The sequence below is a fragment of the Gadus chalcogrammus genome, chromosome 22 (assembly GCF_026213295.1).
Source record: "Gadus chalcogrammus isolate NIFS_2021 chromosome 22, NIFS_Gcha_1.0, whole genome shotgun sequence".
Classification (NCBI taxonomy): Eukaryota; Metazoa; Chordata; class Actinopteri; order Gadiformes; family Gadidae; genus Gadus; species Gadus chalcogrammus.
The window spans coordinates 6,173,539-6,199,880 of record NC_079433.1 but is presented as its reverse complement, the minus strand read 5'-3'; the positions used below and the strand labels follow the sequence as shown (position 1 = coordinate 6,199,880).

Sequence of the window (26,342 nt, the reverse complement as noted above, 5' to 3'; positions counted from 1 at the left end):
TCTGAACCAATTTGGATTTCAAACCACTCCAGGCTCAATTCTGACCAATCAGGACAACTCCTATATGGCTGGTTCAGGAGATCCACCTTGCTTTTCAATCACAGGTCTGTGAAATGACACACTTCTTCATGGAAGAGAAACGTAAATTGATCTCAATTTACCTTTCTCAAATCCGACAGAGCTGACGTCTTGTCTTCTGAATGATGGAAGTGGGTCTGCGTGCCTGTGTTTGATTCTCCCATCATATATACTGAAAAAAATGATGAAAACGCATTCATAGACAGGGGAACTAAAAGTGTAAGAATAATCAATGGGGTTACTTCCTCCACTGTAGTTTCTGAACGACTGGTTGGTCATATATTTAACCCTTTAAACAATGACTGGAATGAATCCAACACAGTCCTTAGCTATTGGTAGTTTAAGGGTTTCTCTTTCTGACTCACATTCCTTCCAGCTACACATATTCCAGCTCCAAAGATATGTTTTGTTTTCCGTGGTTTCAGGTAAACAGTCTGCATGTATTTGCTACACCCAAACCCAGCGATTACTCATCTCTGCAGGATGCCTGCTTCTCACAGGGTTTGTACAGCAGTAACAGGCCTAGATGGTTAAGCGGATTAATGCTTGTTCCTCATTTCTAAATAATGTAATATTTCCTCTTTCTAGCGAAATACTTGGAAAAACTCCTTGTATAGGTCACCTACTTGGTTGGTTGAAGTAAATCAAATCAAAAACCGACTGCCTGTGTCGGTCAGAATCAACGCTGGTTTGCAGTCGTTCCAAAGCTACAAAGAAGGTTAGGTGAACACACACACACTGACATGCACTACAACGAATAAGATCGCTGGGAAATACACGTTAGAGCAAATCAGATCACTGGATGATATACAGCAGAAATCAAAATAAGTGAGAATGTAAGCGGTTTTAACACAGAGACGTTATTTTCATTGAGAAATTGTTTCACGCACCTGTTATTGACTGGCAAGATGGATTCCCCAAGCCAATCACAGAGGAGATGCAATGATTGGCCAGAAATTAGCTGGGATATAGCAGGGATATAGTATACAGACAGTATAAATTGGCTCATGTGGTGGCAGGGGCTGTCAACTCAAAACAGATATTCTCACAGCGGGTGTCACTCACTAACTGACTCTGTCGTCAAATTTAACAGTTTTTTTCTATTTGTTCGTATTTTCTGAAATTATTCACTGTTCTTTAATTTAGCATCAGAAAAGGTTCCCTTTAATAGAGGGAAGCATCAAATCCAGTTCATGCACTGCTACTTGTTAAAAGCAAAATGCTACTTTTTCGTAGGTGTGAACAATCCGCCAGACTGCAGTACTGAGACCACCAACCATACTGTACTGGTGGTGGGCTATGGCACAGACCAAGGACAAGATTACTGGATTGTGAAAAACAGGTGAAGACCACTCCCATACCCTGTCCGTGTGGAGGCTGTTTGTGTATGTGCTTGAAGCATCAGATAGACATTAAAAAGAAAAACCAAGGAGACGCAGCTGAACACAGCAGATCCTGGTCTGACGTTCCTACTATAGGAATTAGTAGGAGCTATATATAGAAGTTAAATACTACAACTACTATTGGGTACCAATGACAGAGGACCGAGCTTAGCTTGATAGATTACGGGAAAAATATCAAAAATAAGCCAATATGAATATATCCTTAAATCACTTAAATAAACAAAATACTCCCAGTGGAACATTTTAGTACAAATGCTTGACATTGGAGACGGAACAATGTGTAATTTAAGGCAAATACAACTATTTTAACCGTTTAGCAAATGCTTTGAATAGCCTTGTTTCCAGTGGCATCGTACATTTATGTATTCAGCAATGAATTACAAAGACCACACAGATACCACACATTAAAAGTGGTACGCAAAGTAACAATGATAAAGTATAAAACTTTATCATTGGATTTTTTTTCTCTTTTTTTTCACATTTCAACATTTCTCCACTCTTTCTTTCAGCTGGGGTTCCAGGTGGGGAGAGCAAGCGTATATCCGCATGGCCAGGAACAAGAATCTCTGTGCGATAGAGCACCGTCCGTTGTACCCTATAGTGGATAACTGATCGGGGGTCCGTTGTGGTCGTTCAAGCATCTATCTAGTGTCCTATATATGTATCTAGGAATAGGCATCTGCACCAATTCGGATTCCAAACCGATCCGGGCTCAATTCTGAACAATCAGGACAACTCCTTTATGGCTGGTTCGGGAAATCCACCTTGCTTTTCAATCACATGTCTGTGATATGGAAGATAAACGTATGTAGGCAGGGTGCCAATTAGGAGGGGAATTGTTGGGCGATTTAGTGCAACCAATCAAGTAGGTGACCTATACAAGGAGTTTTTCCTTTTCGGTACAAGGAGGAAATATCACATTATTTAGAAATGTAGAGCAACATCAATCCGCCCAACCATCTAGGTCTGTTACTTCTGTACAAACCCTGTGCAAAGCAGGCATCCTGCAGAGATTACTAATCGTTGGGTTTTGGTGTAGCAAATACATGCAGACTGTTTACCTGATACTACGGAAAACAAAACATTTTTGGAGCTGGATTATGTGTAGTTGGAAGGAATGTGAGTCAGAAAGAGAAACCCTTAAACTACCAATAGCTAAGGACTGTGTTGGATTCATTCCAGTCATTGTATAAAGGGTTCACTATATATGACCAACCAGTCGTTCAGAAACCACAGTGGAGGAAATAACCCAATTGATTATTCTCACACTTTTGGTTCCCCTTTCTATGAATGCGTTTTCATCATTTTTTTCAGTATATATGATGGGAGAATCAAACACAGGCACGCAGACCCACTTCCATCATTCAGAAGACAAGACGTCAGCTCTGTTGGACTTGAGAAAGGTAAATTGGGATCACTTCTGTCCATCATTCCTAGATGGAGACCATTCAGTAGCAGATTCGTTGACTAACACAGATTTCTCAGAGAAGGAGGAACGTTGTGTTGTGGAATCATTTTGATTGAAAGTCAGTGGAGTAATGACAAAAAGGGTTCATAGAAAAGGTCGATCAAAATCATGCTTCTAATCTCTTAATCTTACTGCTCAACAAAGTACATGTATGAGGTATGTATATCAAGGAAAACAATCTAAGTTCCCCAAAGAGATTTTGCCTCTTGTTCATTTGTTTTGGACACATCTTCTATTCGTCTAAAAATCAACATACATTCAGGGTCTTATCCTCAAAGTGTAAGAATATGTTTCTGAATGGGTGAAGAGTAGTAGTTGTAAAACACTGTGGGTGACCACAGATTAGAGTGCTATGGAAGCGCAGTTTATTCATCTTTTATTTACATTAACATCTATGTGTCTATTCTTCTAGCATGCGCTCACTGGCTCTCTTCCTGACCTTTGCGGTCTTCGGCCTCGCTTCCCCTCACCTCAACGACCAATGGGAAGCATGGAGGGCCGAGTTCCAGAAGGTGTACACCGATGAGGTACGACCACCGTGCACGCACACACACACACACACACACACACACACACACACACACACACACACACACACACACACACACACACACACACACACACACACACACACACACACACACACACACACACACATAAACACCTACACACACACACACACGCACACGCACACCGCACACACACACAGACGGTGTGCTATGGTCTCCTCCAGGCGGAGGCGGTGTACAGAAGGGCCGTGTGGGAGAACAAGTGGAGGATGGTGAGGAGGCACAACCTGGAGGCCGAGGCCGGGAACTCCACCTTCACCCTGGGCCTGAACCAGCTGGCTGACATGGTGGGTCCTCCAGCGCCTCCGTGTGGCTCTCGTCCAGCTAAGTGCTGCTAATTGCAAAACAATGTTGATCTGGATCAGACCGGTTCCCTTCGCAGCACTTACTCAAACCACCCATTGAGTCCCGATCGTAATCTCCCGATAAATATCTGATAGGATTAAATGTGACATATCATACCAATTATACCCTCAAAACGGCTTGTAACAGCTAATCACATTCACACCTGGTGGTATAATATGTCACGTTTAATCCAGAATAATGTTCATCATCTAGGACTGAAACAGGACAAAATTGTAAAAAAAACAGATAAAGAAACAGAAACAACTATACTGTAATGTGTGGTATCAAGAATTATATCATTTCATTTTGGAAATGAATCAGCATCAATAACATTCTGTTCTTATTGTTAGTGAGATTTAAAATCATGCCGAAAAGTGTGTTTCGTCTAATCTGTAGCTGATTATCTGAACAGATCACAGCGAATGGATACAAGTCACCACATTTGAATTAGGTCCATCCTTCACGTTTTGTTTCTGTGTGAACTCAAGACCACAGACGAAGTGAACGCAAAGCTCAACCGTCTCATGGAGGAAGACCCCGCCAGCTTCGACAGCTGGACCTCCACACGATGGGACAAGGGGGTCGAGAAGGTCCCAGAGAGTGTGGACTGGAGGCAGTACGGCCTGGTGTCTCCTGTCCAAGACCAGGTGAGTGAGGAGGACAGAAGGAGAGAGAGAGAGACGCCAGCGGTCCATGAGCAGCTGCTCCAGGGCGTGGTCAATGTACATCTGCCCGATGTACTAACATGCACACACACACACACCCTCGCTCACACACATACACCAACACTTGCATTACACACACTAACACACACCATCATCAAACACCCTCACACACACACACACACACACACACACACACACACACACACACACACACACACCCATACTCAAATAAACAACCACAGATGCATCACACTACTTCATACACACACATCATCACACACCCTCACATACACACACAAACACACACATATTCACATCAGCTCACACAAACATATACACCCACACTTGCATTACACTACTTCACAGCATCACACAACCTCTCTCACACACACACACACACACACACACACACACACACACACACACACACACACACACACACACACACACACACACACACACACACACACACACACACACACACACACACACACACACAAACAAACATATACAGTACCTGTAATCCCCAGGGGCAATGTGGCTCCTGCTGGGCCTTCAGCGCCGTGGGGGCCCTGGAGGGCCAGATGGCGATGAAGACCAGGTTCCTGAAGCCCCTCAGCCCGCAGAATCTGATGGACTGCAGCTACGAGAACCACGGCTGTGACGGGGGCTGGGTCTCCAAGGCCTTCCAGTACGTCATCGATAACGACGGCATCGACTCCGGGAGATACTACCCCTACGAAGAGAAGGTGCCCTCCGTTTTCCTTTTCCTAAAGTTCATTTACTACGACTTTGAACACAAGGTTCTGCTATTTTGCTCTTCTTGAAAGCACCCTGCTCTACCGACAGGTGCGGGTGTGATTAGCCGTTACAAGCCGTTTCAAGCTCTGCCTTGCCCAGTGCTTTAGTGACATCACAAGGGGGGGTTGTCCCCCTGGATGTGTGATTGATAGAAGAGACAATCAGTTGCTACAGTCCACTGGGCAGGCTGGTAGGCGGATGGATCGAGCACACATCTTAGTGGACTCTCCGACTTGTGCGAGTGTCACCAAGTGCCACCCAGTCACAGGGGAGATCAGATTTAGAAAATGGCTCGTCATGGCTAATCGCACTCACACCTGGTGGTAAAATAAGAGCCTGTGGTGGAAAATAACCGAGATCTAACACTTCGACTAACTAAGAGAGCAAAAGAAATCGAGGGGTCCGGAGCAAGTATGACAAAAATACTTTATCGTCAAAAAGGCAACAACAAAGCTGAGTAGTTTGCAAAGCTCTGCCGGTCAACAGATCCCAAACTCCTTTTTAGCCACACATACAAAGCTGTTTCTTGTTTGGAGTGTCCTCTTTATGATCAGTCATAGATTCCTTTAAGCGAGTGGTCAACAACGCTAATCTAAAACACCAGGCTGAGGTCAGCTCGCATTGACCCCATAGCCTCTGGCTTCTGGGGGGGTTCTAACTTACGCTCTGACCCCAGACTCCCTGGCACCGTGTCAAACCTTGGATTAGATTCCTGAGGTGTTTCAGATGTTTTCTACCATTAGATATTTAGGCCTAAAAATAATCATGGTTTACCATAGAATATATTATTATTAATTTCTTCCATAAGCCAAATAAAAACATGAAGAGGTTAATTGCAGACGTTGCCCACAATGTACAGAGAGACAGACATACATAGGCCTACAGATAGATCAGATGGATAGACGGACCATAGACAAACATAATTGCATACATATTATACATGAAAAACATACATACCGTACCGTATAGACACAGACATCATGACAGCATGCAGCCAACAGCCAGACATGCCTGTACGCGATTCAACCTAGTTGTGTGCGCCTTTTTTTTGTTTGTAATTATTTCGCTACACTTCAAAAGGTCGGAGATTGCCGGTATTCGTCCAGAGGAAGAGCTGGCTACTGCGTGTCTTTTGCCGCTGTCCCGAGTGGCAATGAAATGGCCCTTCAAGCTGCCGTGGCAAAGGTGGGGCCTGTGTCGGTCGCCATCAACGCTGGTTTGCCGTCGTTCCAAAGCTACAAAGAAGGTGAGGTGAACACACACACACTGACATGCATGACAACCAATCAGATCGCTAGGAAAACATGGTACAGCAAATCAGATCACTGGAAGATATACAGCAGCATTCAAAATAAGTGAGAATTTAGGTGGTTTTAACAGTGACGTTAATTTTATTGAGAAAGGGTTTCACCCACCTTTGATTGACAGGCAAGATGGATTGCCCAAACCAATCACAGAAGAGATGCCCTGATTGGTCAGAAATCAGCAGGGATATAGCAGGGATATAGTACAGTATATATACAGTATAAATTGGCTCATGTGGTGACCGGGGCTGTCAATTTAAAACAGATATTCTCAGAGCGCATGTCACTCACTAACAGCTGACAGGCGGCCCTTCGGTCAAATATAGCAGAGTTTTTCTTCTGACATTATTCTCTGTTCTCTAATTTAGCATCAGAAAATTGTCCCCTTTGCTAGAAGGAAGTATGAAATCCAGTTCATGCACTGCTACTTGTTAAAAGCAAAATGCTACTTTTTCGTAGGTGTGTACGATCCGCCAGACTGCAGTACTGAGATCGTCAACCATGGTGTACTGGTGGTGGGCTATGGCACAGACCAAGGACAAGATTACTGGATTGTGAAAAACAGGTGAAGACCACTCCCACATACCCATTCTGTGTGGAGGCTGTTTGCGCATGTGCTTGAATTATCTCTGATAGACATTAAAAAGACCAATCATGTAGACGCAGCAAAACACAGCAGATCCTGGGCTGACGTTCCTACTATAGGAATTAGTAGGAGCTATATATAGTAGTTATTTACTACCACTACTATTGGGTACCAATGACAGAGGACCGAGTTTAGTTTGCTAGAATGTGGGAACAATATCCGAAATATGCCAATATGAATATCATTTAATCACTTAAATAAACAAAATACTCGCAGTGGAACATGGTAGCAAAAATGCGTGACATTGGAGACGAAACAATGTGTCATTTAAGGCAAATACAACTATTTTAACCATTTAGCAAATGTTTTGAATAGCCTTGTTTCCAGTGGCATCATACATTTTGTAGTCAGCAGAATTACAACAGATACCACACGTTAAAAGTGGGACGCAAACTAACGATGATAAAGTATAAAACGTTATCATTGGATATTGTGTCGTATCTTTTGCTTTTCTCCACATTTCATAATTTCTCCACTCTTCCTTTCCAGCTGGGGTTCTAGGTGGGGAGAGAATGGGTATATCCGCATGGCCAGGAACAAGAATCTCTGTGCGATAGCGCGCCGTCCCATCTACCCTATAGTTGGTAACTGATCGGGGTCCCCTTGTGGTCGTTCCAGCATCCAACAGCCTCACAGAAATGTTATGCTGAATACAATAAATGGTTTTGAATGTTTTTACTCTTCTGTGTCTCCTCATTGGTACATGCTTCTTCTGGGTTATTTTATTTTGGTTTAATTGTTATAATCCTGCATTGCAGTTAGAACTAGAATATTAAACAATGATTACAAAGATAATTCAATGAGCATACATTATGATATAAATGAATAAATTGTGAATAAATAAAACATATGTTGTCATAAAATGTTTATGTTCTACCAGAAAAGATTGTTATATTTAGTTTTAAGTTAATTTATCCTCGCGTGTCTGAAGAACCCCCCCCCCCCCCCCCCAATTCATATTTGTATATTTCTGTAAATGCGGTGCGCAAACTACATGACTTCCTGGCTCAATTAGACACACCTTGGTTAAATTAGCTACAACACAGACAGGTGCATAAGATCCAATTAGCTACAAAATCTTTCCATGGTAGGCCTATTCTGTGTTCAGGCATGTATGTCAGTGCTGTTTTCTCCTGGTAAAATAACCAGATTTCTGACTACATTTTAATGAGACTCATTTGAATTTAGGGACAGGTTCTTTTGGTGTTCTCCGGTTATCTCTCTCGCTCATATTAGGCTTTTTCGGGTACTTGGCTTTATTATAGAGCTCAGTGTGCAAAATTCCCCGCATGTTGGAGGGCAACATAGGCATTCATATTTGACTGGATTACTTCAGGATTATTTCCCGTCTACCTGCATTACACACGGTTTGTACTCTCAGAAAACCTTAATCTATTAGGTGAAATGAATGTGTGTCATACTAAGGTGCACATTTCTGGTGGGTTTTTAGGTGCGGCAGCATGTTTGGGAGCCTACTTGTCTCCCTTCTCTGTGGATACGCGGTGGCCATCCTCAGCCCAGAACTTGACAAACATTGGGGACTTTGGAAGAAGATGCACAATAAAGTGTATTCTGATCAGGTAGACGGGATTTGGGTTATTTGTCTACATTGTGATGAAACCTGGAACTGAAATGAGGTTAGAATAAAACGCGAAACTGAAATGAGGAACTGAAATGGCTGTGTTCCGTTTGTAAGGTGAATGATCCAACCTGGAACTGAAATGGCTGTTCCATTTTTAAAATAAATTGCCAAATGTGCTGTCTTTTTGTAAGTTTGAATGGGACTGCTAACCTGTGCTTATGATCTTGTGTATCATTAGTCAGTGGCATTCAAATCTAGTCATATTGTTTGTTAAAGGGGACTTATTATACCACCAGGTGTGAGTGTGATCAGCAACGTTGGCATGCTGGATAGATCAGTCTACCAGCCTCCCCAGTGGAATAGCCAACGTTGCTTATCTAGCCGTGATACATCTAGATGGACACGCCCACCTTTAATGTCAGAAGCTGCACATTTTCACGGCGGCTTGTAATGGCTAATCACACTCTCACCTGGTGGTATAATATTTCCGCTTTAAGGGGGTAGGCCTATGCCATGAAGTCTGCCTGGTTGTTTTAGCTGCTTGGGCTAGGATGCATGATGCTAATGTGCTCTCTAATAACTCCAACTCTATTTTATGTTGAGGTTTTCCTACTTACCTTGTCTTATAAACCTGCTTCCCCTGTGTTGTCCAGATTGAAGAGTTTGGCCGCAGGCGAATCTGGGAGGAGAACTTGGATATGATCAATGTCCACAACTTAGAGGCCACTCTGGGCATGCACACATATGAGCTGGCAATGAATCACCTTGGAGATTTGGTTAGTATCTTTGTCATGAGGCCAGATCATTTTGATAGTAGATTATTTTAAGTGACTACTGTTGTAAATTATTGCTATTTTATGGAAAATTCAGCATCGCATTTGCAAGGTTGTAAAGATCTTAAAAAACTGACAAAGGCTTCTGGATTAATTTGACTAACAGTCCTAATGTTTTGAGTTGTGGTGGTCATGATCTTCCACTTTTATTTGTACTTCCTCACAGACTACAGAGGAAGCCTCAAGTTCCCTCATGGGCACTCGTGTCCCAGACGACCTTGAAAGGGCCATGTCGAACTTCACCAGAGTTGACGATATGTCGGTGCCCTCCAGCCTGGACTGGAGGAGGAAGGGCCTTGTAACGGCAGTCAAAGACCAGGTCCGATTATCCATTTGGTCCTAATTGTTAACTGCTGTGGTACTTGGGATCCTTAATCCAGGATCGTATTTTATATTGATACATGGCTCTGTCAAAGTTTGTCTGACTTCAAATGTGGCCTTGGAGGATGACTGGGGAAAAGCCTTGCCTCAAACTGCTTTGGGATCCAACGTAGTTCATCCTCGTCTGTCGCAGGGTTCCTGCGGGTCCTGCTGGGCCTTCAGTGCCGTGGGTTCGTTGGAGGGCCAACTGAAGAAGACCAATGGTTCCCTAGTCTCCCTCAGTCCCCAGAACCTCTTGGACTGCTCCATGAGGTTTGGAAACCACGGCTGCCACGGTGGCTATATAGTCGGCGCCTTCCTCTACGTCATTAAGAACAATGGCATCAACTCGGATGCGGCTTACCCCTATACAGGCAGAGTGAGTTATCAATAATGCTAAGGGCACGACTGGTTTTAAGAGCAGGTGAAAGGTTGGAAAGTCATGGCGCACCGAACGCAGATTCAATTGTGACGTCAGTCTCTAGGTTTGCTGCACCTCCAGGGTTTCAATAGTTTAGTGTTTAATGTTCTATTCCTTTCGATTTTTCAGATTGGATCTTGCAAGTACGACCCGAAATTGAAGGTTGCGAGTTGCTCTGGTTATAAGTTCTTGCCGAAAGGGGACGAAGTGGCCCTTAAGCATGCCATTGCTATGATTGGTCCGATCTCAGTTGCCGTAGACGCCTCCCGGCCGAAGTTCCTCTTCTACCATCACGGTGAGGGGTGTTGATGCTGTAAATGCCTAACCACAACCTTAAAGTCTCAACTTGAGTCGTTCTAATTTCCTGACTTGCACCGAATGGCTGCTAAAATTATCATTCTGGCCATAATTTACTATTGTAAAAGCTGTACCTCTAACAGCCACTATTATTATTGAGACACTTCAATTGAACTGCAATCCAGCTAATTGGTTTGGGTTTGTATTTGGAAACAAGTCATTCTTTACAGAGAGAATAATAAGGTTCCCCTGAATAGGTGTGTACAGGGACCACACATGTAGCCACCAGGTTAACCACGGTGTTCTGGCCGTCGGGTATGGAACTGAACATGGACGGGACTACTGGCTTGTCAAGAACAGGTGGCGTTTCAATATTCTTCTTGAGTTTGCAATCTAGCTTGACTGTCAGAGCTTGGAGGGGGGGGGGGGCACAAACATGTTCATAACGTATAGACCCTTAAACTCTATGGCTAAAAGCAAACACCAAATGGCTCGTATGAATTGGGTTTGATCCATCATATTGTGTGTTTTTAATTCCCGTTTTCAGTTGGGGTGCTCGTTATGGCGAGCAAGGTTACATCAAGATGGCCAGGAACAGACACAACCAATGTGGCATCGCTCTCTATGCATGTTATCCCACCATGTGAAGGCCAGAATGCCTAGCTCCCAAGCTTTTGTGTATTTAAACTTCGCCAACTTGAATAAAACTCAAAACAAACATTTTAAAATTGTTGCTTTGTGGTTATGTTTGACATTAGAAAGATTATTCTTATTTTGTTTCAAACCCTGGAGGGGGTTCCATTAGATGTAAACGAAACTATCTCACTCAGGTTTGGCTAAAGGCCCAGGTCCTATCCCACTTGAGAGCAATTCCTTTGCAATCAGGCCGGAACAAGGATTCTAGAAGTGTTCGTGAAATTTTCCAAAATGGCAGCCAACAGCTAGCCAGCCAAAAACATAAAAAGGAATTGGTACTGTAACTCAATGGTATCATTTGACCTCTCCACTTGGACGAACTAGATCAATGTTACAAATGAGTAGCTGATTCTAAGAGGTAATCTATAGGTGAACTCCATGTGTAGGTCAGTTTGGAGGAAATCTGAAAGTAAACAATGGGTGGCATTGCACACGCCAAGATGGGTTTAATTTTTTTTATAGATTTTTATTTTCTCAGAACTGGCTAGATTGCTAGACCCAGCATAATCGACAATTCTCACAAAATAAATACAGCACCTTTTCATCACTAAAATATTCTCAATATCCAGAATTTTACCATAGTTTTACTAACATTTTGAACTCTTGTTTACAAAGACGACATTTAAATTGTGTCACTGGTAGTTTTTTTTTTTTTTTTACGGTTCCTTGGTCATTTGTTCCACGACTTGATATTTTCACGTACAAACATCTAGGTTTCTACACATGGTACATTGATTTCAAACTCAAATTTGAAGAGTAGAATCATTGTGAAACAGGTTTGATCGGCCAGTTTCTCAGCTTGATTAAGTCCCTACTTCATCCCAACGTATTATTTTTAATTCTCATCACTTTATGTTGAGGACCAAGATAATTACTCAATCAACCTGTTCCACTTGGCCAAAGCCGAAAACATTCGTAAACAGTTTCCATGCTATTCTGGGTACTCAAACCAAACTCTAAATTGTATTTCCAGTGTTGTGTACTAGAATCCCACTCATTTGAAAATTAAAATAAAAAAATACATAAAATCCAGCACATGATTAACGTTGAATACAAAACTTTTACATTTTTAAGACAAGTTTCAATAGACGGAGGGCATTCATTTTGAGTTAATGACTTCACTTTTGGTTTACCTGGTGACTTGCTAAGCGGAGAGCAAGGGTCCAGACAGTGGGTACAGCCTTCCAATTCCTACAACACTGCCTTTGTGCACTTCCGTCTTTCCATTCCATGGCATCTCATTGGCTCCCCTTTTTCGCGTTTCCTTAAGGTTATTTTGGACAATGTGCTTTTTATGATTACATATTACTGCATCCTTGACGTAACAGAGTGCTTCCCGGGGTCAAAGGTCATACCGGAACCACGGTCACCACCACACCCTTTCACAATAAACTGCACACCGACTGGACCTCACTTATCGAGAGTAAACACAGCAAGCAACATACAGGTCATCTCACGACGGCAAGGAAGAAGACTAGTTCTTGCTTCAGACGAAAAATGAAAAAAGAAAGTAAGGTAACAAATAAATGAACAATCTGGCATACAGTAGATCCGAGGACAGACGATACGACACAAACATGCTTTACGATCAGTCATTAGGATCAGGGCTTCTGATCGCCCAAAGAGTTCTGAGCCACCAGCTCTAACTTTTAAGACAACACGTTGACGTCTGCACTGCATGTATTATTTTCTCCGTGTACGGTTTATCCCATGATAAAACGGTTTGTTTGGTGGTCCCTAAAACTTAGTCAGTATTTCCATCTCAGGGATGGGAATACCACAAAGTAGAAAAATATGTTTAAGTTCACACCCATTCGTATTCGAGCAACAGCACTCTGTAAGCGGTCACCCGAACATATCTCAACATACATAGGACAAGTTAAGTAATTCTAGGACTAATACACACATACATGCGTACACAACCACACACACAACCGATATTGTACAGCAATAGAGTTTTTGTTCTTTTCACTCAGACTTACACACACTCAAATCATGACGTTCATCTATTGGAGCATTTTAACAGCTCTCTTGGTGATTGTCACCCCACACACACAGGTGAATTAGACTGCAAAATAAATATTTAGACATCCTAACTTACTGATGACTATCTTCACTTTCGTCCATCAATAGTCACCATCTGGAATAAATATTCTATGAAATTATATTTATGGAGGGTGTTGTACACCCCACTTGTATACTACTTAAGACCTCAGTAGGTGATGGGTTTGATAGTGTGCCCATGGGACGGATGAAATTTAAAGGAAGCCCTTGAAATTAATCATTTGTTTCGGTTCATTGGGTTTTTGCAGATGCCCAATGTAGCTCAGGGGGGGGGATATATAAGAAAACGTTAGTTGGTCCTTAGTATGATTTGTGTTTAAATTCACTGGCGTCGCGAAGCTACATTATCGTATTCTGCATATTTGATGTTTTGTGCCGCAATAAACTAGGATTAGCATGAGAACAAAAAAAAATATATAATTATATCTTAAACCATTTATATCTCTCTCTCTCACGCACACACATACACACTAACACACACACCTAATATTTTGACCAAATGCATGTCACATTTTGGCCAAAATCCATTTGGTACGAGACATGAACAGTTTTTCACTGCTTTTCTGTGTTCTAGTGGTTCAACAACGGCAGGAGAAACCATTCCAAGTACAATAGAGACCATGTACATCTGGGAATGTGTTTCACATTAGAGCAGCTCTATCTATACAACAAACATTTAAAATAAAATCCTTGGTTATTAAACTCTATTGTTATTGTTGTTGCTTGAGTGTCCCAGATTATAGCAAACATCCATGTTCAAATTAGGTGAAGGATTTTGTGTAACCTTGTAACAAAAGGTACATGGCAGTGTTGAAAGTGAGTAAGGATGTGGTAAATACACTTTTGGGCCACAAAGGCAGAATAGAAGGGCATACTTGGTGTTGTAATAGTGGCAATTATTATATCATCTTTCAACTGAAAAAAGTTTGGTGATTAATTATTATCTTTACCCTTATTTGTTATTATGTGCATTATAATGTCAAGCTACACAAAAAAAGGAGTTAACACATTCCCTGCTTCTGCATATTTTCTGAAAAATTGCCACTGGTTGAATAATAACGCATTGTGTTCTCTTACATTGAGAAATGGCAGCGTGTTCAGTGGATATTTAGTGTGTATTGGGCAGTATATTTGAGTCCTCAGGCCCTGGTTCCCGTTATGTTATTACAAGGGCTACTATGCTTCCCTCTAGTGGATCCTCTCTGCTACTGCAGCACTCGACCCTGCGTCTCGGGCAACTTCGTGGCGAGGAAACTACCTGCGGCGAGAGCGCCCGCTGCAAACAGGATGGGCACGGCTTTGGTGATGCCGACGAACGACTGGAAAATGCTAATGCCGAGAACAGCGGCCAGCTTACACAGGGCGTTCAGGAACCCAAACGCAGTGGTCCTGGATACAAACACAATGACAGTATGGTTATTATAACAGCAGTCGATATTTTATACTGTTATTAGCAATAACAGTATTATTAGTTTTTACTATTTGGTCATTCAGTTGAAAATTACAGTAACTGTGATTTTTACAAAATCCTTGATGTGATAATAGGTTATTAGAACAGAAGGTAGGGCCTACATCAGAATCATGGGATGTTTTTTCCATATTGGGAGCCTCAAGAGAGTTGTAATTCTTATGTAAAACTTAACCTTACTGTATTCTACAACACATTAAAAAAAATCAGAGTACATTTTAAGAGAAGGGCACAAAATAAACAATATAATAATCTAGCCTAACACAAACCTTGTTTTACCATGTTTCGCATGAGTTGCATTGCGGACAAAATGGCGTACTTGAGGACGTAGGCTACTTTTTTTTTTAAATATCCTTTTTAAAGGAAAATTAATTAGTTTAAAGAATCGTTGGAATAGAGATGACAATTACACTTCTCAATTTACACAGCCTGCTCAGCTCATACTTCACCTTTTGTCTGACGGGTAGAGCTCCACGGTGAGCACGTCCAGGGCGTTCCAGGAGGCAATGCTAATGCCCCCGAACAGACACAAGAGGGCGATCATCCCCGACTCGTTGCTGCCGAACATCAGGAAGAAGCAGCTGACGCACGATATCACGCTGGAACCCGCTGGTTCACGACAGAAAGACGAGGGGGAAAATTAAGGGAAGGGACAAATTATGCATTTAATTCTCAATAACAACTAAAAACCTAATTTTATTTGTAATTTAATATAAATAAAAATAAAGCCAGGGCATAACCTTTATTTAAGAAGCATTATTTGTCATATTTGTTGAAATTTTCTTTTCTAACCAATCAATAGATCAAATTCTCAGACGGGAATATGAGTACAATGTGTGGCAGGCCTCTTACAATCCAATACCCGGCTACCTACACGCTCTCTGCCGTTGCAATCATTGCGCTTGACCGGAGTCTTGCACGAGGCTAGGCAGCCCTTTTGCTTATGCTAGGGGGGTATTCATGTGTTTTGGGGGAATAGCTTTGAAGGGGGGCCTGAAGAAAGGGGTAGGATTTTGTCTTTTTTATACTTTCAAATCAAACTAACTCTGGCTGGTTACCCCAAAAGTCCTAATCTAAACCGTTACCTAGCATTCGAAGGCGTCCGATTTTGTCCATTAGTAGTGCTGACACGATGTTGCCAGGCAACACCGCTAAGGATCCGAGGAAGCTAACGAAGTAGATCATGTATGCGTTGTTGTCGTCGCTGAAGTCCAGCATGCAGCCTTCTTTGTTGTGCAGGAAGGTGCTGTTCACGAGCTTGCTGTTCACAAACCTATACTTGAAAAGATCTGATAAAAACAAAGAAAGAGACATACGAGTTAGCAATTAGACGGTGAAAGAGTCATTTATAATTTGGACTTCTGCTACATTAAATGTATAGGAACCATGTTATCTGTCGATTCCAAATAAACAAAATAACGTTAAAAACGTAGTATGACATTTCCCATGGGAGAGAAAACGTACGGCCTCTCAACACCACAGAGGAAGAGGGTGTTAGGGTACCTGTGTTATAGAACAGGGTGGCAATGAAGGTGCAGTTTCTGAAGAAGGTGTTGGTGGAGGTGATGTCTTCAAAGTAGCACTCCTCAAATATAGAGTCTTCAAAGACCATGGACTTCATCTTGAGGTTCAGGAACCTGTGGGGCGGATGACAAAAGGGATTTAACTGTAGTGTGAGGCGTATCCAACAGCGTAGAATCAAAACACTCAAATAAAAAAAGTATAAATATTTTTTGGGGGATTTTTGAGTGTTTATGGTCAGGGCAGGGAAGTTGGTTGAAAAAGAGAGTGGATGACATGTAGCGTAGGACCGAATGATCGAATTTCTGAATCAAACCTGGGCCGCTTGTGGCGGACATTCCCTTAACTGAATATGTAAATTGATATCCAAATACAACGACATGAGGAGGCAAGATCATCCGTTACTGAGCCCAAGAGAATAATAGTAATGCGATGCGATCCCGCAGGAACAACCCATTATATTCTGTCTTCTGATTTCTTCAGAGTTCATCCAATTACGTCGGGACGCGTGGAGATGCCCGTTTAAAATAAGAATATGCAAACTTCCGTGTGTCCACTCACTTGTCATTGAAGTACTGTCCTTCGCGGTGGACCTGGTTCTCCAGCGTGAAGTTGAAGGTGACGTGCTCCACGCGCTCCTTGGTGAAGGTCTTGGTTTTGGACTCGTACTCCTGCTTCTCGATGTACTTGATCATGTCTGGGAACCACACTGTCAGCCCGTAGTAGCTGTTTACACACACACACACACACACACACACACACACACACACACACACACACACACACACACACACACACACACACACACACACACACACACACACACACACACACACACACACACACACGAGGTTTAGCATCCAAGCTGAGCTAACTCTTTTGTGACTAGCTTTAAGTGAAACGCAACCTTTTTGTTGGATAAATGTCATTAAGGAGCAAGTTAGGGTATCTTGCTCAAGGATGCCTACAGCCAGACTGCGGACATTGGGGTTCAAACCCATAACCTTTTTGCTCTGAGTCAAACACTCTCACCACGGGACTATCTAATAATAATAATTTAGATAACAATAGTCATAATCATAATCATCCAATAAGAGTAACAAAGTGCTTTGCTTCAAAAGCGGGACATTAATATGAGTGATAATGGTGTGGAATTCAGTACAAACAACCAAATATTTTAACCAATAGGATGAACGTCCCAAAGCCTTCAGCCCCTCTGTGTATAGGATTTGATGGTTCTGTACCTGAAGGACATGGTGAACCAAACGGCCATCAGCATGAAGGTGGTCCTCTTGTACTCGGGGTTGAAGCAGGCCAGGAAGTTGTTCTTTATCTAACGTGTAAACAGGCATTGGGATAGCCATTAGTCAGCGGAAGACGTAGAAAATACAAAATGGATCCTCTATTGTAGTGTGGTGTTTGGCCCCAAAGAAAGTTGTTTTTTTCATGACGAGCAATTTCAGGTTCATGTAGCGATACTTTCTTTCGGGAATTCCAACTTCATTAAAACTCGGTTACACAGAGATCACATCAGCTCTGAGTTGATGTTTGCAGTAACAGCCGACTTAAACTAGAGCATGAGCACAACATTTTGATGCTCTTTGCTTCGGTAAAAGCTACAGCAAGGACACAGCAATCAAAGGCTCCGGTTACACAGGGGAAAGATAAACAGATAAAGTGATACAGGAGAGGAAGGCGGAGCAGAGGCAGGAGAGGGAATAAAAAGTGATATTAGCGGCCTTTACAAAACGGCGATGGCATACATCATTTATCAGCGACACAGGTGAAGGATCTCATTGGACAAAGGTTTAAAGGCTCTTTATTGAACCTGCTCACGTCGATCAATAGGGGCCACTTCTGCTGTCAGACCAGGCGGAAGGTCACATCATGTAGGATCTATTTAGTAATGCTGATGGAAAAAGTCACTAAGCCGGGCCTCCCAAGAACATATTTGGAACTGTAACCACAAGAGGCATATCAGAATGAATCAATTATGTCTGGTCTGGTCTTGAAAGGAGAATAACTTTGTTTCATCTCTATGGAATATGCATGAGTACATGTATTAAACTTTCAAGATCCTTCTGGTAGTTCTTCAACTCCCCGGCTCACCTGTTGGGTAAGGCTCATGATCTTCAGCTTGTATCGCCGCCAGACAGGCGTGTCCGTGCCCGTGTCCACCAGCTCGTCCATCTGCTTCACCGTCTTGATGGTGGTCACCTTGGATCCAACCCAACACAAGTGGCCGAGCATTAACATCGTTCAACACAACGCCGCAGCTGCCATATCCTGATCTTGAAATGTGCATATATAAACCACTTCCCCAGGTGCTTATATGCGTGTTCGAATAGGTAGTTTTTAGGATGATGCAGGCCATTCCAGATGCAGCACCTTGACATGGGTGGTCCTTCGCATGTGGAAGGCTCGGCCAAGGACTGGATAAATGTATTCATATATTCATGATGTTTGCTCTGAGTGCACACTCACTGAGAGCGATAAACACGCCGTGGGTGGAGGATTGAAAGGGACAGAAACCAGAATGTTTTGGTAGAATTTATGGAAATCAATATAACTGTGACTTCCTTCCCATGGTGGTATGGGTTTTCTGTCCGTTTTATTCCTACAACTATTTATAAGAATTATGTTTTTTTGTGTCTGAGATCTGAGTAATTGAGCCAACTCTATTATCTATTATCTAATTATTATTTGTGATTTTATTTGTTTACGTCCATTGTAAATAAACATCAGGGGTGGGGAGTCTTGCTCAACGATGCCTACAGGTAGGTACTGGGATCCAAACCCACAACCTTCCGTAGTTGGAGACACACTGTTTCCCAACCTGGATTCGCTCGGTATTCAGATGACATTGTGAGACTGGCTGAGGCATTTCAGAGGTTTTCAATGAGAACCAAATCCCAACACGCGGAGGGGTTTGCATTGCAAAGGACTCCCTCTACAGGTCATACATGCTATTAAATGCATATTCTCTGAACAACTCTGACCCATACCTCTACTTCGCTTATTCAAAATAAATTAAAGGGGCGTTCACAGGCACACCTGCCCCCTGAATGACATGCAGGGTATTGGTTCTCTTTTTAAAGTTTGAACGGTCTCGTAAAAAGGTCTGGCTGTATAAAACCAACCGTCTGCCAAATGATTGGTAGCTTCGAGCCAACTACTACTCATCCCTTGGCGTTGGGCAGTTTACATTCATTGACATTTTGGCAAGATGTTTGGGCGATAAAGTGATTTGTGTGGTGGAGGCAGACTCACAATAACGTAAGAAATTGGGGTCGGCCGGCAGAATTTCCAGACCTTAAAAAACTGCACTAGACTACCGTGGCCGTGGGATACTTACGGAAAACACTTTCTCCGGGAAGCCCTTGGCCCTCATGTTGGTGTCGTGCACCTGCTTCAGGATCATCCATCCCTCGTCGTGCTTCCCGTTCTGTCACCACGACAACAGTGTTAGATGTTTGACGTACGATACATGAGACACACGTGTGGCAAATGGGTTTCACTAATGGCTGTTTGTACATCGGTCGATAATCAGTAATGGACAAATCGTCAATTATTAATACTGAGTGAATAACAAACTCAGACAAAGCGAGGAAAAACATTCATTAGAATGCCGTACCACATTTGGGAGATATTCCACTTCACATTTGGTCGATATAATGGCATTGAGATGAGATGATACAAGAATAAAAAAATATATATATATATCAAATTGATATTAAAGCACTTTATGCAATGTTAAAACTAAATGGAACAATGATTTTCAGCAAGTGCTTTAAATGTGATTATCAGCTCCCTGCAGGCTGGAATGGCCAGCCTGTAGAAGGTTAGCAGCACGCCAACTTCTAAGGGTGCACTCACACTAGGCAATTTGGCCGTGGCCGTTGGCTGTTTTCACACCTAACCGTGCTCAACTGGCCCCATTGTTCTCTGGCCTGCACTCACACTAGGCCACCTGGCCGTGGCCGTTGGCCGTGGCAACTGTGGCCTGGCCACGGTAGGCTCTTGTACATACGTCATCACGTCGTAAGTCGTAACACGTCATCACCAAGCGTCCGCTGCATGGACCATAATAAAGTCTACCGCCAGTCAGAATTTTAACAACAATGGACAACAACACAGAGAACACAGTTTGCACTTTGCTGAGTCTTTTGCTTATTTGGAGCCATTCTCAGATAGAGCCCACTCTCACTGCTGGTTTTTTCGAGTACGCAAACAAGCGTAAACATCGCTTGACGCCATGTTTACCGTTTAATAATAAAGGCTTGTCGCCTTTATTATGTCCATGGTCGTCGCATGGAATATACGTCATCCAGCTCAGGTTGCGTAGCTGTGCGTGTGCGCGTGTCGACTCATTAGCATCTGTACCGTAGCGGCCCGTACCGTAGCAGCACACCTCTCCCAAGTGGCCAAGTTGGCCTGGCCAGACTGGCCACACTCACACTGGCAGATTTCAGCACGGTAATGTGTGAAAACGGCCAAGGCCAGATGGCCTAGTGTGAGTGCACCCTAAATAGAAGCTAGCTAGCTAGCCTGCGGGGGGTTAGCAGCATGCTAACCTCTAGATAGAGGCTAGCTAGCCTTCAGGCAGTTAGCAGTTAGCTAACTTCTAGATAGAAACTAGCTAGGTAACGTCAAGACAGAAGCTAGCTGGCTATCCCGTGCGGAGTCATCAGTGTGTTAACCTCATGATAGAACACCAGGTAGCTAGCCTGCAGTGAGTTAGCGGCGTGCTAACCTCCAGATAGAAGCGGGGGCTCTCGGGCATGGCGCTGAGGGCGATGATGGCGGCCACGGAGGGGAGGGCGCAGACGAGGACGAAGACACGCCAGCTGTGGAACTGGTACGCCGATCCCATCTGGAAACTCCATCCTGGGGGTGAGAGCAAGAAAGTAAGAAAACGGATGGACTACTGTCTGTTCTAGCGTGTTGCGGTGACTGTGACTGAATGCCTGGACTCTCCTTATGGTTAACTGGCCATCACCCCATCAACATATATTTGCCTGTATATATGTTTGTACGTCAATTATGGCACCCATCATGACCATCCCTGGAAGGAGGGATCCCCCACTCTGCGTTCCTCGTCAAGATTTCTTCCTCGCTGATTAAGGTTTTTCTTAGGGGCTCAGGTCAGGAGGGTGTCACAAATATTTGGCCTGTTAAGCCCTTTGAGACTGTCATGGTAAAATTTAAAAAAAAATCAATTAAAAATAAAATTGAAATGATTTAAATGGGACCTTCTCTTCAGATGTACTTTTACTTTTATATTTTGCCATTTAGCATTCAGCATTTATTTGTTTAAATTACATCTAATAAAAAAAATCAACATTGTGGCATATAATAATGTTTTTCTGGACTTTAGCAGGGTTTTTCGCATTAAAGGTGTACTGCTATTATTATATGTATTTCAATATTTTATTTTTATCATATCTGTAGAAATTTAAATAGGCTAAGAACAATCAAAGCAGAAAATCAATATATAACATTTTCCAAAATTGTAAGTGCTTCAGAACAAGAAAACCTCATTAAAAACTCCACTTGTCTTCTGGGGATGGGGATGGATTGATTTGCATCGGGATGGCCTTACTGTTACATATTGTTTCAATGATTTGAATTATATTAGCAGGGAGAGGAGAGGGGGCGGGACTTCACATGCTCAGACGGGCACTTTCTTGGCGTTAATAATATATATACACATTTATATTTATGTATAGACAGTATACGATTTATTCTCCTTGTCTTTACTCTTATTCTGCTTGTTCCGGACACTATTAACTGACCGCTCAAAGGAAGTAAGAGAACAGGAATTGCCTTTGGGATTACTAGGATACCCAACAATTCTGGAGCCTCTCCCCCGCCTAGGCTTACCGTAGTGAGGGATGATGGCCCAGGCCATGGCAGACGCATAGATCCCTCCGATCATCCAGAACATGCAGAGCCAGCTGAGGTGCTCTCCTCGCTTCTCCTGGGCCAGGAACTCAGAGTAGTAGGAAAACACGATTGGAATAGAGCCTCCGATCCTGGAACGCCCAAATCAGAGTACAAGGATTTACATTAGAATAGAATAGATTTTACCTTAAAAGAGCGTGTCTCACTTATGAGACTATCATTTTCCAAACTTAATTAGCCAGAGAGAGAGAGAGAGAGAGAGAAAGTGCAGGTGGAAATGGGATTTGATCCCTGAAGGGGGTTTGATTGGATTGTGCAAATGTGCCAAACCACATTAGCCTGCTAGTCTGTTGTATGAGGGGGAGTGGAAAAGTGTTTTCATATTATTTGGTATTATTGGTTTAAATGTCACGCCTTTCCCAGTGAACAATGCTGTAAGAGACAATCATTTAACCTGCGAGAGAAAACTGTATTGATGACATTTAGATGTTAAATTACTAATAAACTGAAAGGTATTTTTTGGCATACTTTGAATAGATTAAACAATTCCACTGCGAAAACAAGCTCACAAATTGAAAGATCATTACCATTCCTTCATATAATATAACAATGTACACAGACTGCCAAAGGACGTTTGCTTATTCGCATCCTGAGCACGACAAATCCATACTTTGATCACACACTGTACACCGAAACGCTGTTACCAGCCACCGTGTGGGTTTGATTCTGTTTCCAACTGACCCAACGCCGGACAGCAGGCGACAGAAGAGGAAGGTGCTGTAGCCCTGGACGAAGGACGAGAAGAAGGAGAAGACACTGTTGATGGAGAGGGAGATGAGGAGGGACTGCCGCCGGCCGATCCGGTCCGCCATGGCCCCCCACAGGAACGCTCCCACCATCATGCCCAGATACACAATCAGGCCTGCAGAGGGAGGAGGGGAGGGGGGGACAATCAGGGCGGCGGCGTCCCGGATTCATTCGTCACAGATGTGTATCATACCATAGAAGAAGATCGAAAAACGACTGGCTTTTCAGGATTTGGCGAGTACTGACATCTTTCTCGGTTTACATTTTTCGTTCTAAAGTCCAAGTCTGACAACACCTTTTTTTTACACCTTTCAAAGACTCCCTTACCCAGCATGCTCTTGTTGGGCTCGGACAGACACATGTCCTTCTCGGCGCTGGGCAGCACGAAGCCCACCACGAAGATCTCCACGCCGTCCGCCATCAGCGCCAGCCCCAGCACAAAGTACAGCGTCCACTGGAACTTCCCGTGGCCGCACTCTTGCAGGATGGTCTCGTACTGCTGCGCCAGCTCCTCCTGGTCCTTCCTCCTCTCCGCCTCGGCCGCCACGGCGTCCGACGCGTCCCCGAACCCCTGCGCCCCGCCGGCGCCCCCCACCGAGCTGGGCCCCCCCGCCAGGCCCTCCTTGACCCCGGACTCGGCCCTGGGGATGCCCTGGTACTCGCCCTCGTAGATCTCGTCGTCTTCGTCGTGGCCCTCGGTGGAGTCGCTGTGACCGCCGCCGTCCTCCTCCTCCGCGCCGCCCGCCTGGCTGTCGCCGCGGTAATAGCCGCCGCCACCGCCGCCGCCGCCGCCGCCGCCATCTTGTGAGGCGCCGCCGGCCACACTGGGGGGGTAGTCGTCGTCCTCCTCGAAGCGGCTGTAGGAGCGACTGCTGTACTCGTCGGTCACGCGGTCCACGCCGCGGCCCACCTTCTTGCTGGCCTGCCGCTTCACCTCTTTGGCGATGTCTTTGGCGCCTTTGATGAAGGCCGTCCGGTTCTGGTAGCCGTCCTCCATTTTGAAGAGGAAGGAGGGGGAGGGGGTCTCACGGGTTGTGTGGGCCGCGGGGGTCCAGGTGGGGGGTTGTGAGGGGTACTTTTAAAAGGGGCTTCAGCCTGCGGAGGAGGACACTGCTTCTTGCGGGTCACTGAGGGAGGTGTGGAAAGAGTAGCCTTTAGTCATCGTCAAATAGGCCGTTGTTATTTAAAGGGGCCATAGGTGAGATGGGGGAATTGTTAAGTAGAGCTGAAGAGAGCCAGATTTGAAATCAACCACCACTAGAACTTCATGCTCCCTCCCTTCCTGTACGTTTCTGCGCCATTGAGAAGTGCTGCAGTTTTCCCACCGGCTATCGTCAGGCCCGATGGATTAACCCACCCATTCATGGAGGAGGCTCCCTGATTGGACAGAAATCAGCCGGAAGTGGCCCATCAATATAGATTGGCGGTCGAAGGCGAAGGCAGCCGCAGTGAACTCGAAACCGATATCCTCACAGTGCTCACTAATAACCCTGACTAATAGGTGACAGAGGTCATTTCTTACAAATTACATTTGAATAATAGCTCTTAAATGTTACCTACAGCGTAACATCTTGAATTTCCACATGCTCAATGTGAAGCCTTTTAGACTGGGTGGCGCTATACTCAACATCCATAGCAACGGTTAGAATTTATAGAGTAATCCACTAACCGCTAACCTAAGCTTTGTGGTATCACAGTGCACACACCATTAGTGGGTTTGGGTACATTAAGGAACAAATTATTTTTCTGTGACTGGCCAACATACATTTGGTGCAATCTGTAAGCCTTGAGTGTACTCCATAGCTATAATATTATTGAAAAGCTCAATATTTGAACAGCTCAATTCAAAAAGGTCTTGTTAAATAACGGCCATTTCAGCTCAAAGGGACTAGTCAGTCAAAGCAAAACGTTTCAAACGATGAGGAAGCCCATCCAGATGTTATCTACACACATGCCTGGTAACAGCTAAATTGCCTTTATAAATATAATCTGACAATGAAAAAAAGGATAATCCTGTCATGCATTGAAAGCAGAGATTTTCCACCGTCACTGACATCAGAGTGGCCTGGCAGAGAGGTCCAGCCATTAAAGAGCGGCACGTGCCCCTCAGAGAGGAGGCAGGTCGTGTGACGAGGGAGCAGTGTGCATGGCCGTGTAGCGTGTACTATCCTTGTGTAGTAGCACTGTGTGCGTGTATGAGTGGGTCATTTAACGCCTTTTCTCGTTTCGCGTAGGCCTCACTGCCACGCTTTGTCGTGCGAGCCATTTGGTGGCGTTTCTTTTTTTTTCTCTCTCCATCATCGCAGTAGGCTACAGGGTATGAATTGTGGGTTCCTACGCAATCCCACGTAGCGAGCGTCACCAAATATGAACATCATCGACTGACACCTGAAGATAACATGAAGGCGATGACCGGTGGCGCCGAGCTGGTCCCACACACATACATATGTGGATGTAATGAGTACATGCAAAGATATCCTACCACAATTTGTATAAATATATATTTATTTTATTTTATTCCATTTCCAATGTTCCAAAAACGATGATTGGTGTTGCAGGCCTGGTGGCAAATGAAACACATCGTGCATATTGCAATCCAAATTGGTCATCAAACACAAATGTCACGCCAGTGTCCCTGCCGACAGACTGAGAATAACGTTATTTCCCATTCAATAAGCCCTGAAATCCTGTCACGACCGGTGATCAATCGTAGGGCCCACCTGATTAACAAATCGTTCTAATTGCCACATATACATCCAACCGCTCCACACCCACCCATCATGCAATCAAAGCTATAACTAACCGTTTGCTACCATTTCAAATAAAACCAAAACTGTGCAGGCTAAATCATCGTGAGACATTATATTCTTACCCTCTCTTTTCCTTCGCTGGGAGCAAGTAACTGACGCCTCCTTTCCAGCCTCGTCTTTCTCGTGAACGAGAGCTTGCTTACGTATCGGAGGCTGTCGCTATGGAGCGAGTAGTGCTGCGTGCGGCTCAGTGCCTCGGATTCCACGCCACCCAGGAGACGCGCTGTGATGCGAGCATCCAGAGGAAGCCTGCTCCTGCTCAGGGGTCCCCTCCCCCATGCAACCAATAGAAACACTATC

At 43.9% G+C, this 26,342-nt stretch overlaps 3 protein-coding genes and 1 long non-coding RNA gene across 6 annotated transcripts; 2 read left to right on the top strand and 2 right to left on the bottom strand.

Moving 5' to 3' along the window:
* Window positions 1-1,851: 1,851 nt before the first annotated feature.
* On the bottom strand, window positions 1,852-6,691 carry LOC130375511 (uncharacterized). Of its 2 annotated transcripts, none has more exons than XR_008893848.1 (3): window positions 6,287-6,691; window positions 5,046-5,264; window positions 1,852-4,496 (listed from the first exon to the last, which is right to left on the bottom strand). It is a non-coding gene; the product is annotated as an uncharacterized LOC130375511 (long non-coding RNA). The 2 variants fall into 2 exon arrangements; XR_008893847.1 differs by having other exon boundaries at window positions 6,292-6,689.
* LOC130375510 (procathepsin L-like) lies at window positions 2,785-8,052 on the top strand. The gene is made up of 8 exons (XM_056582474.1): window positions 2,785-2,884; window positions 3,362-3,476; window positions 3,683-3,805; window positions 4,352-4,510; window positions 5,059-5,277; window positions 6,410-6,575; window positions 7,093-7,198; window positions 7,769-8,052. The coding sequence occupies exons 2-8, from the start codon at window positions 3,363-3,365 to the stop codon at window positions 7,869-7,871; spliced, it is 990 nt and encodes a 329-aa protein (XP_056438449.1). The 5' UTR covers window positions 2,785-2,884; window position 3,362; the 3' UTR covers window positions 7,872-8,052.
* A 287-nt stretch (window positions 8,053-8,339) lies between these two features.
* On the top strand, window positions 8,340-11,509 carry LOC130375508 (cathepsin S-like). 2 transcript variants are annotated; one of them, XM_056582470.1, is made up of 8 exons: window positions 8,340-8,646; window positions 8,730-8,859; window positions 9,515-9,637; window positions 9,861-10,013; window positions 10,209-10,433; window positions 10,605-10,770; window positions 11,030-11,132; window positions 11,320-11,509. In XM_056582470.1, the coding sequence occupies exons 2-8, from the start codon at window positions 8,740-8,742 to the stop codon at window positions 11,417-11,419; spliced, it is 990 nt and encodes a 329-aa protein (XP_056438445.1). In that variant the 5' UTR covers window positions 8,340-8,646; window positions 8,730-8,739; the 3' UTR covers window positions 11,420-11,509. The 2 variants fall into 2 exon arrangements, with proteins under 2 accessions (XP_056438445.1, XP_056438446.1); XM_056582471.1 differs by lacking the exon at window positions 8,730-8,859.
* A 585-nt stretch (window positions 11,510-12,094) lies between these two features.
* Window positions 12,095-26,306, bottom strand: LOC130375783 (synaptic vesicle glycoprotein 2A-like). Its single transcript, XM_056582868.1, has 13 exons — window positions 26,105-26,306; window positions 23,560-24,359; window positions 23,167-23,347; window positions 22,405-22,556; window positions 21,275-21,408; window positions 19,877-19,966; window positions 18,631-18,738; window positions 17,766-17,854; window positions 17,083-17,247; window positions 16,504-16,637; window positions 16,086-16,289; window positions 15,450-15,609; window positions 12,095-14,921 (listed from the first exon to the last, which is right to left on the bottom strand). The coding sequence occupies exons 2-13, from the start codon at window positions 24,227-24,229 to the stop codon at window positions 14,738-14,740; spliced, it is 2,271 nt and encodes a 756-aa protein (XP_056438843.1). The 5' UTR covers window positions 24,230-24,359; window positions 26,105-26,306; the 3' UTR covers window positions 12,095-14,737.
* Between the last annotated feature and the right edge of the window lie 36 nt (window positions 26,307-26,342).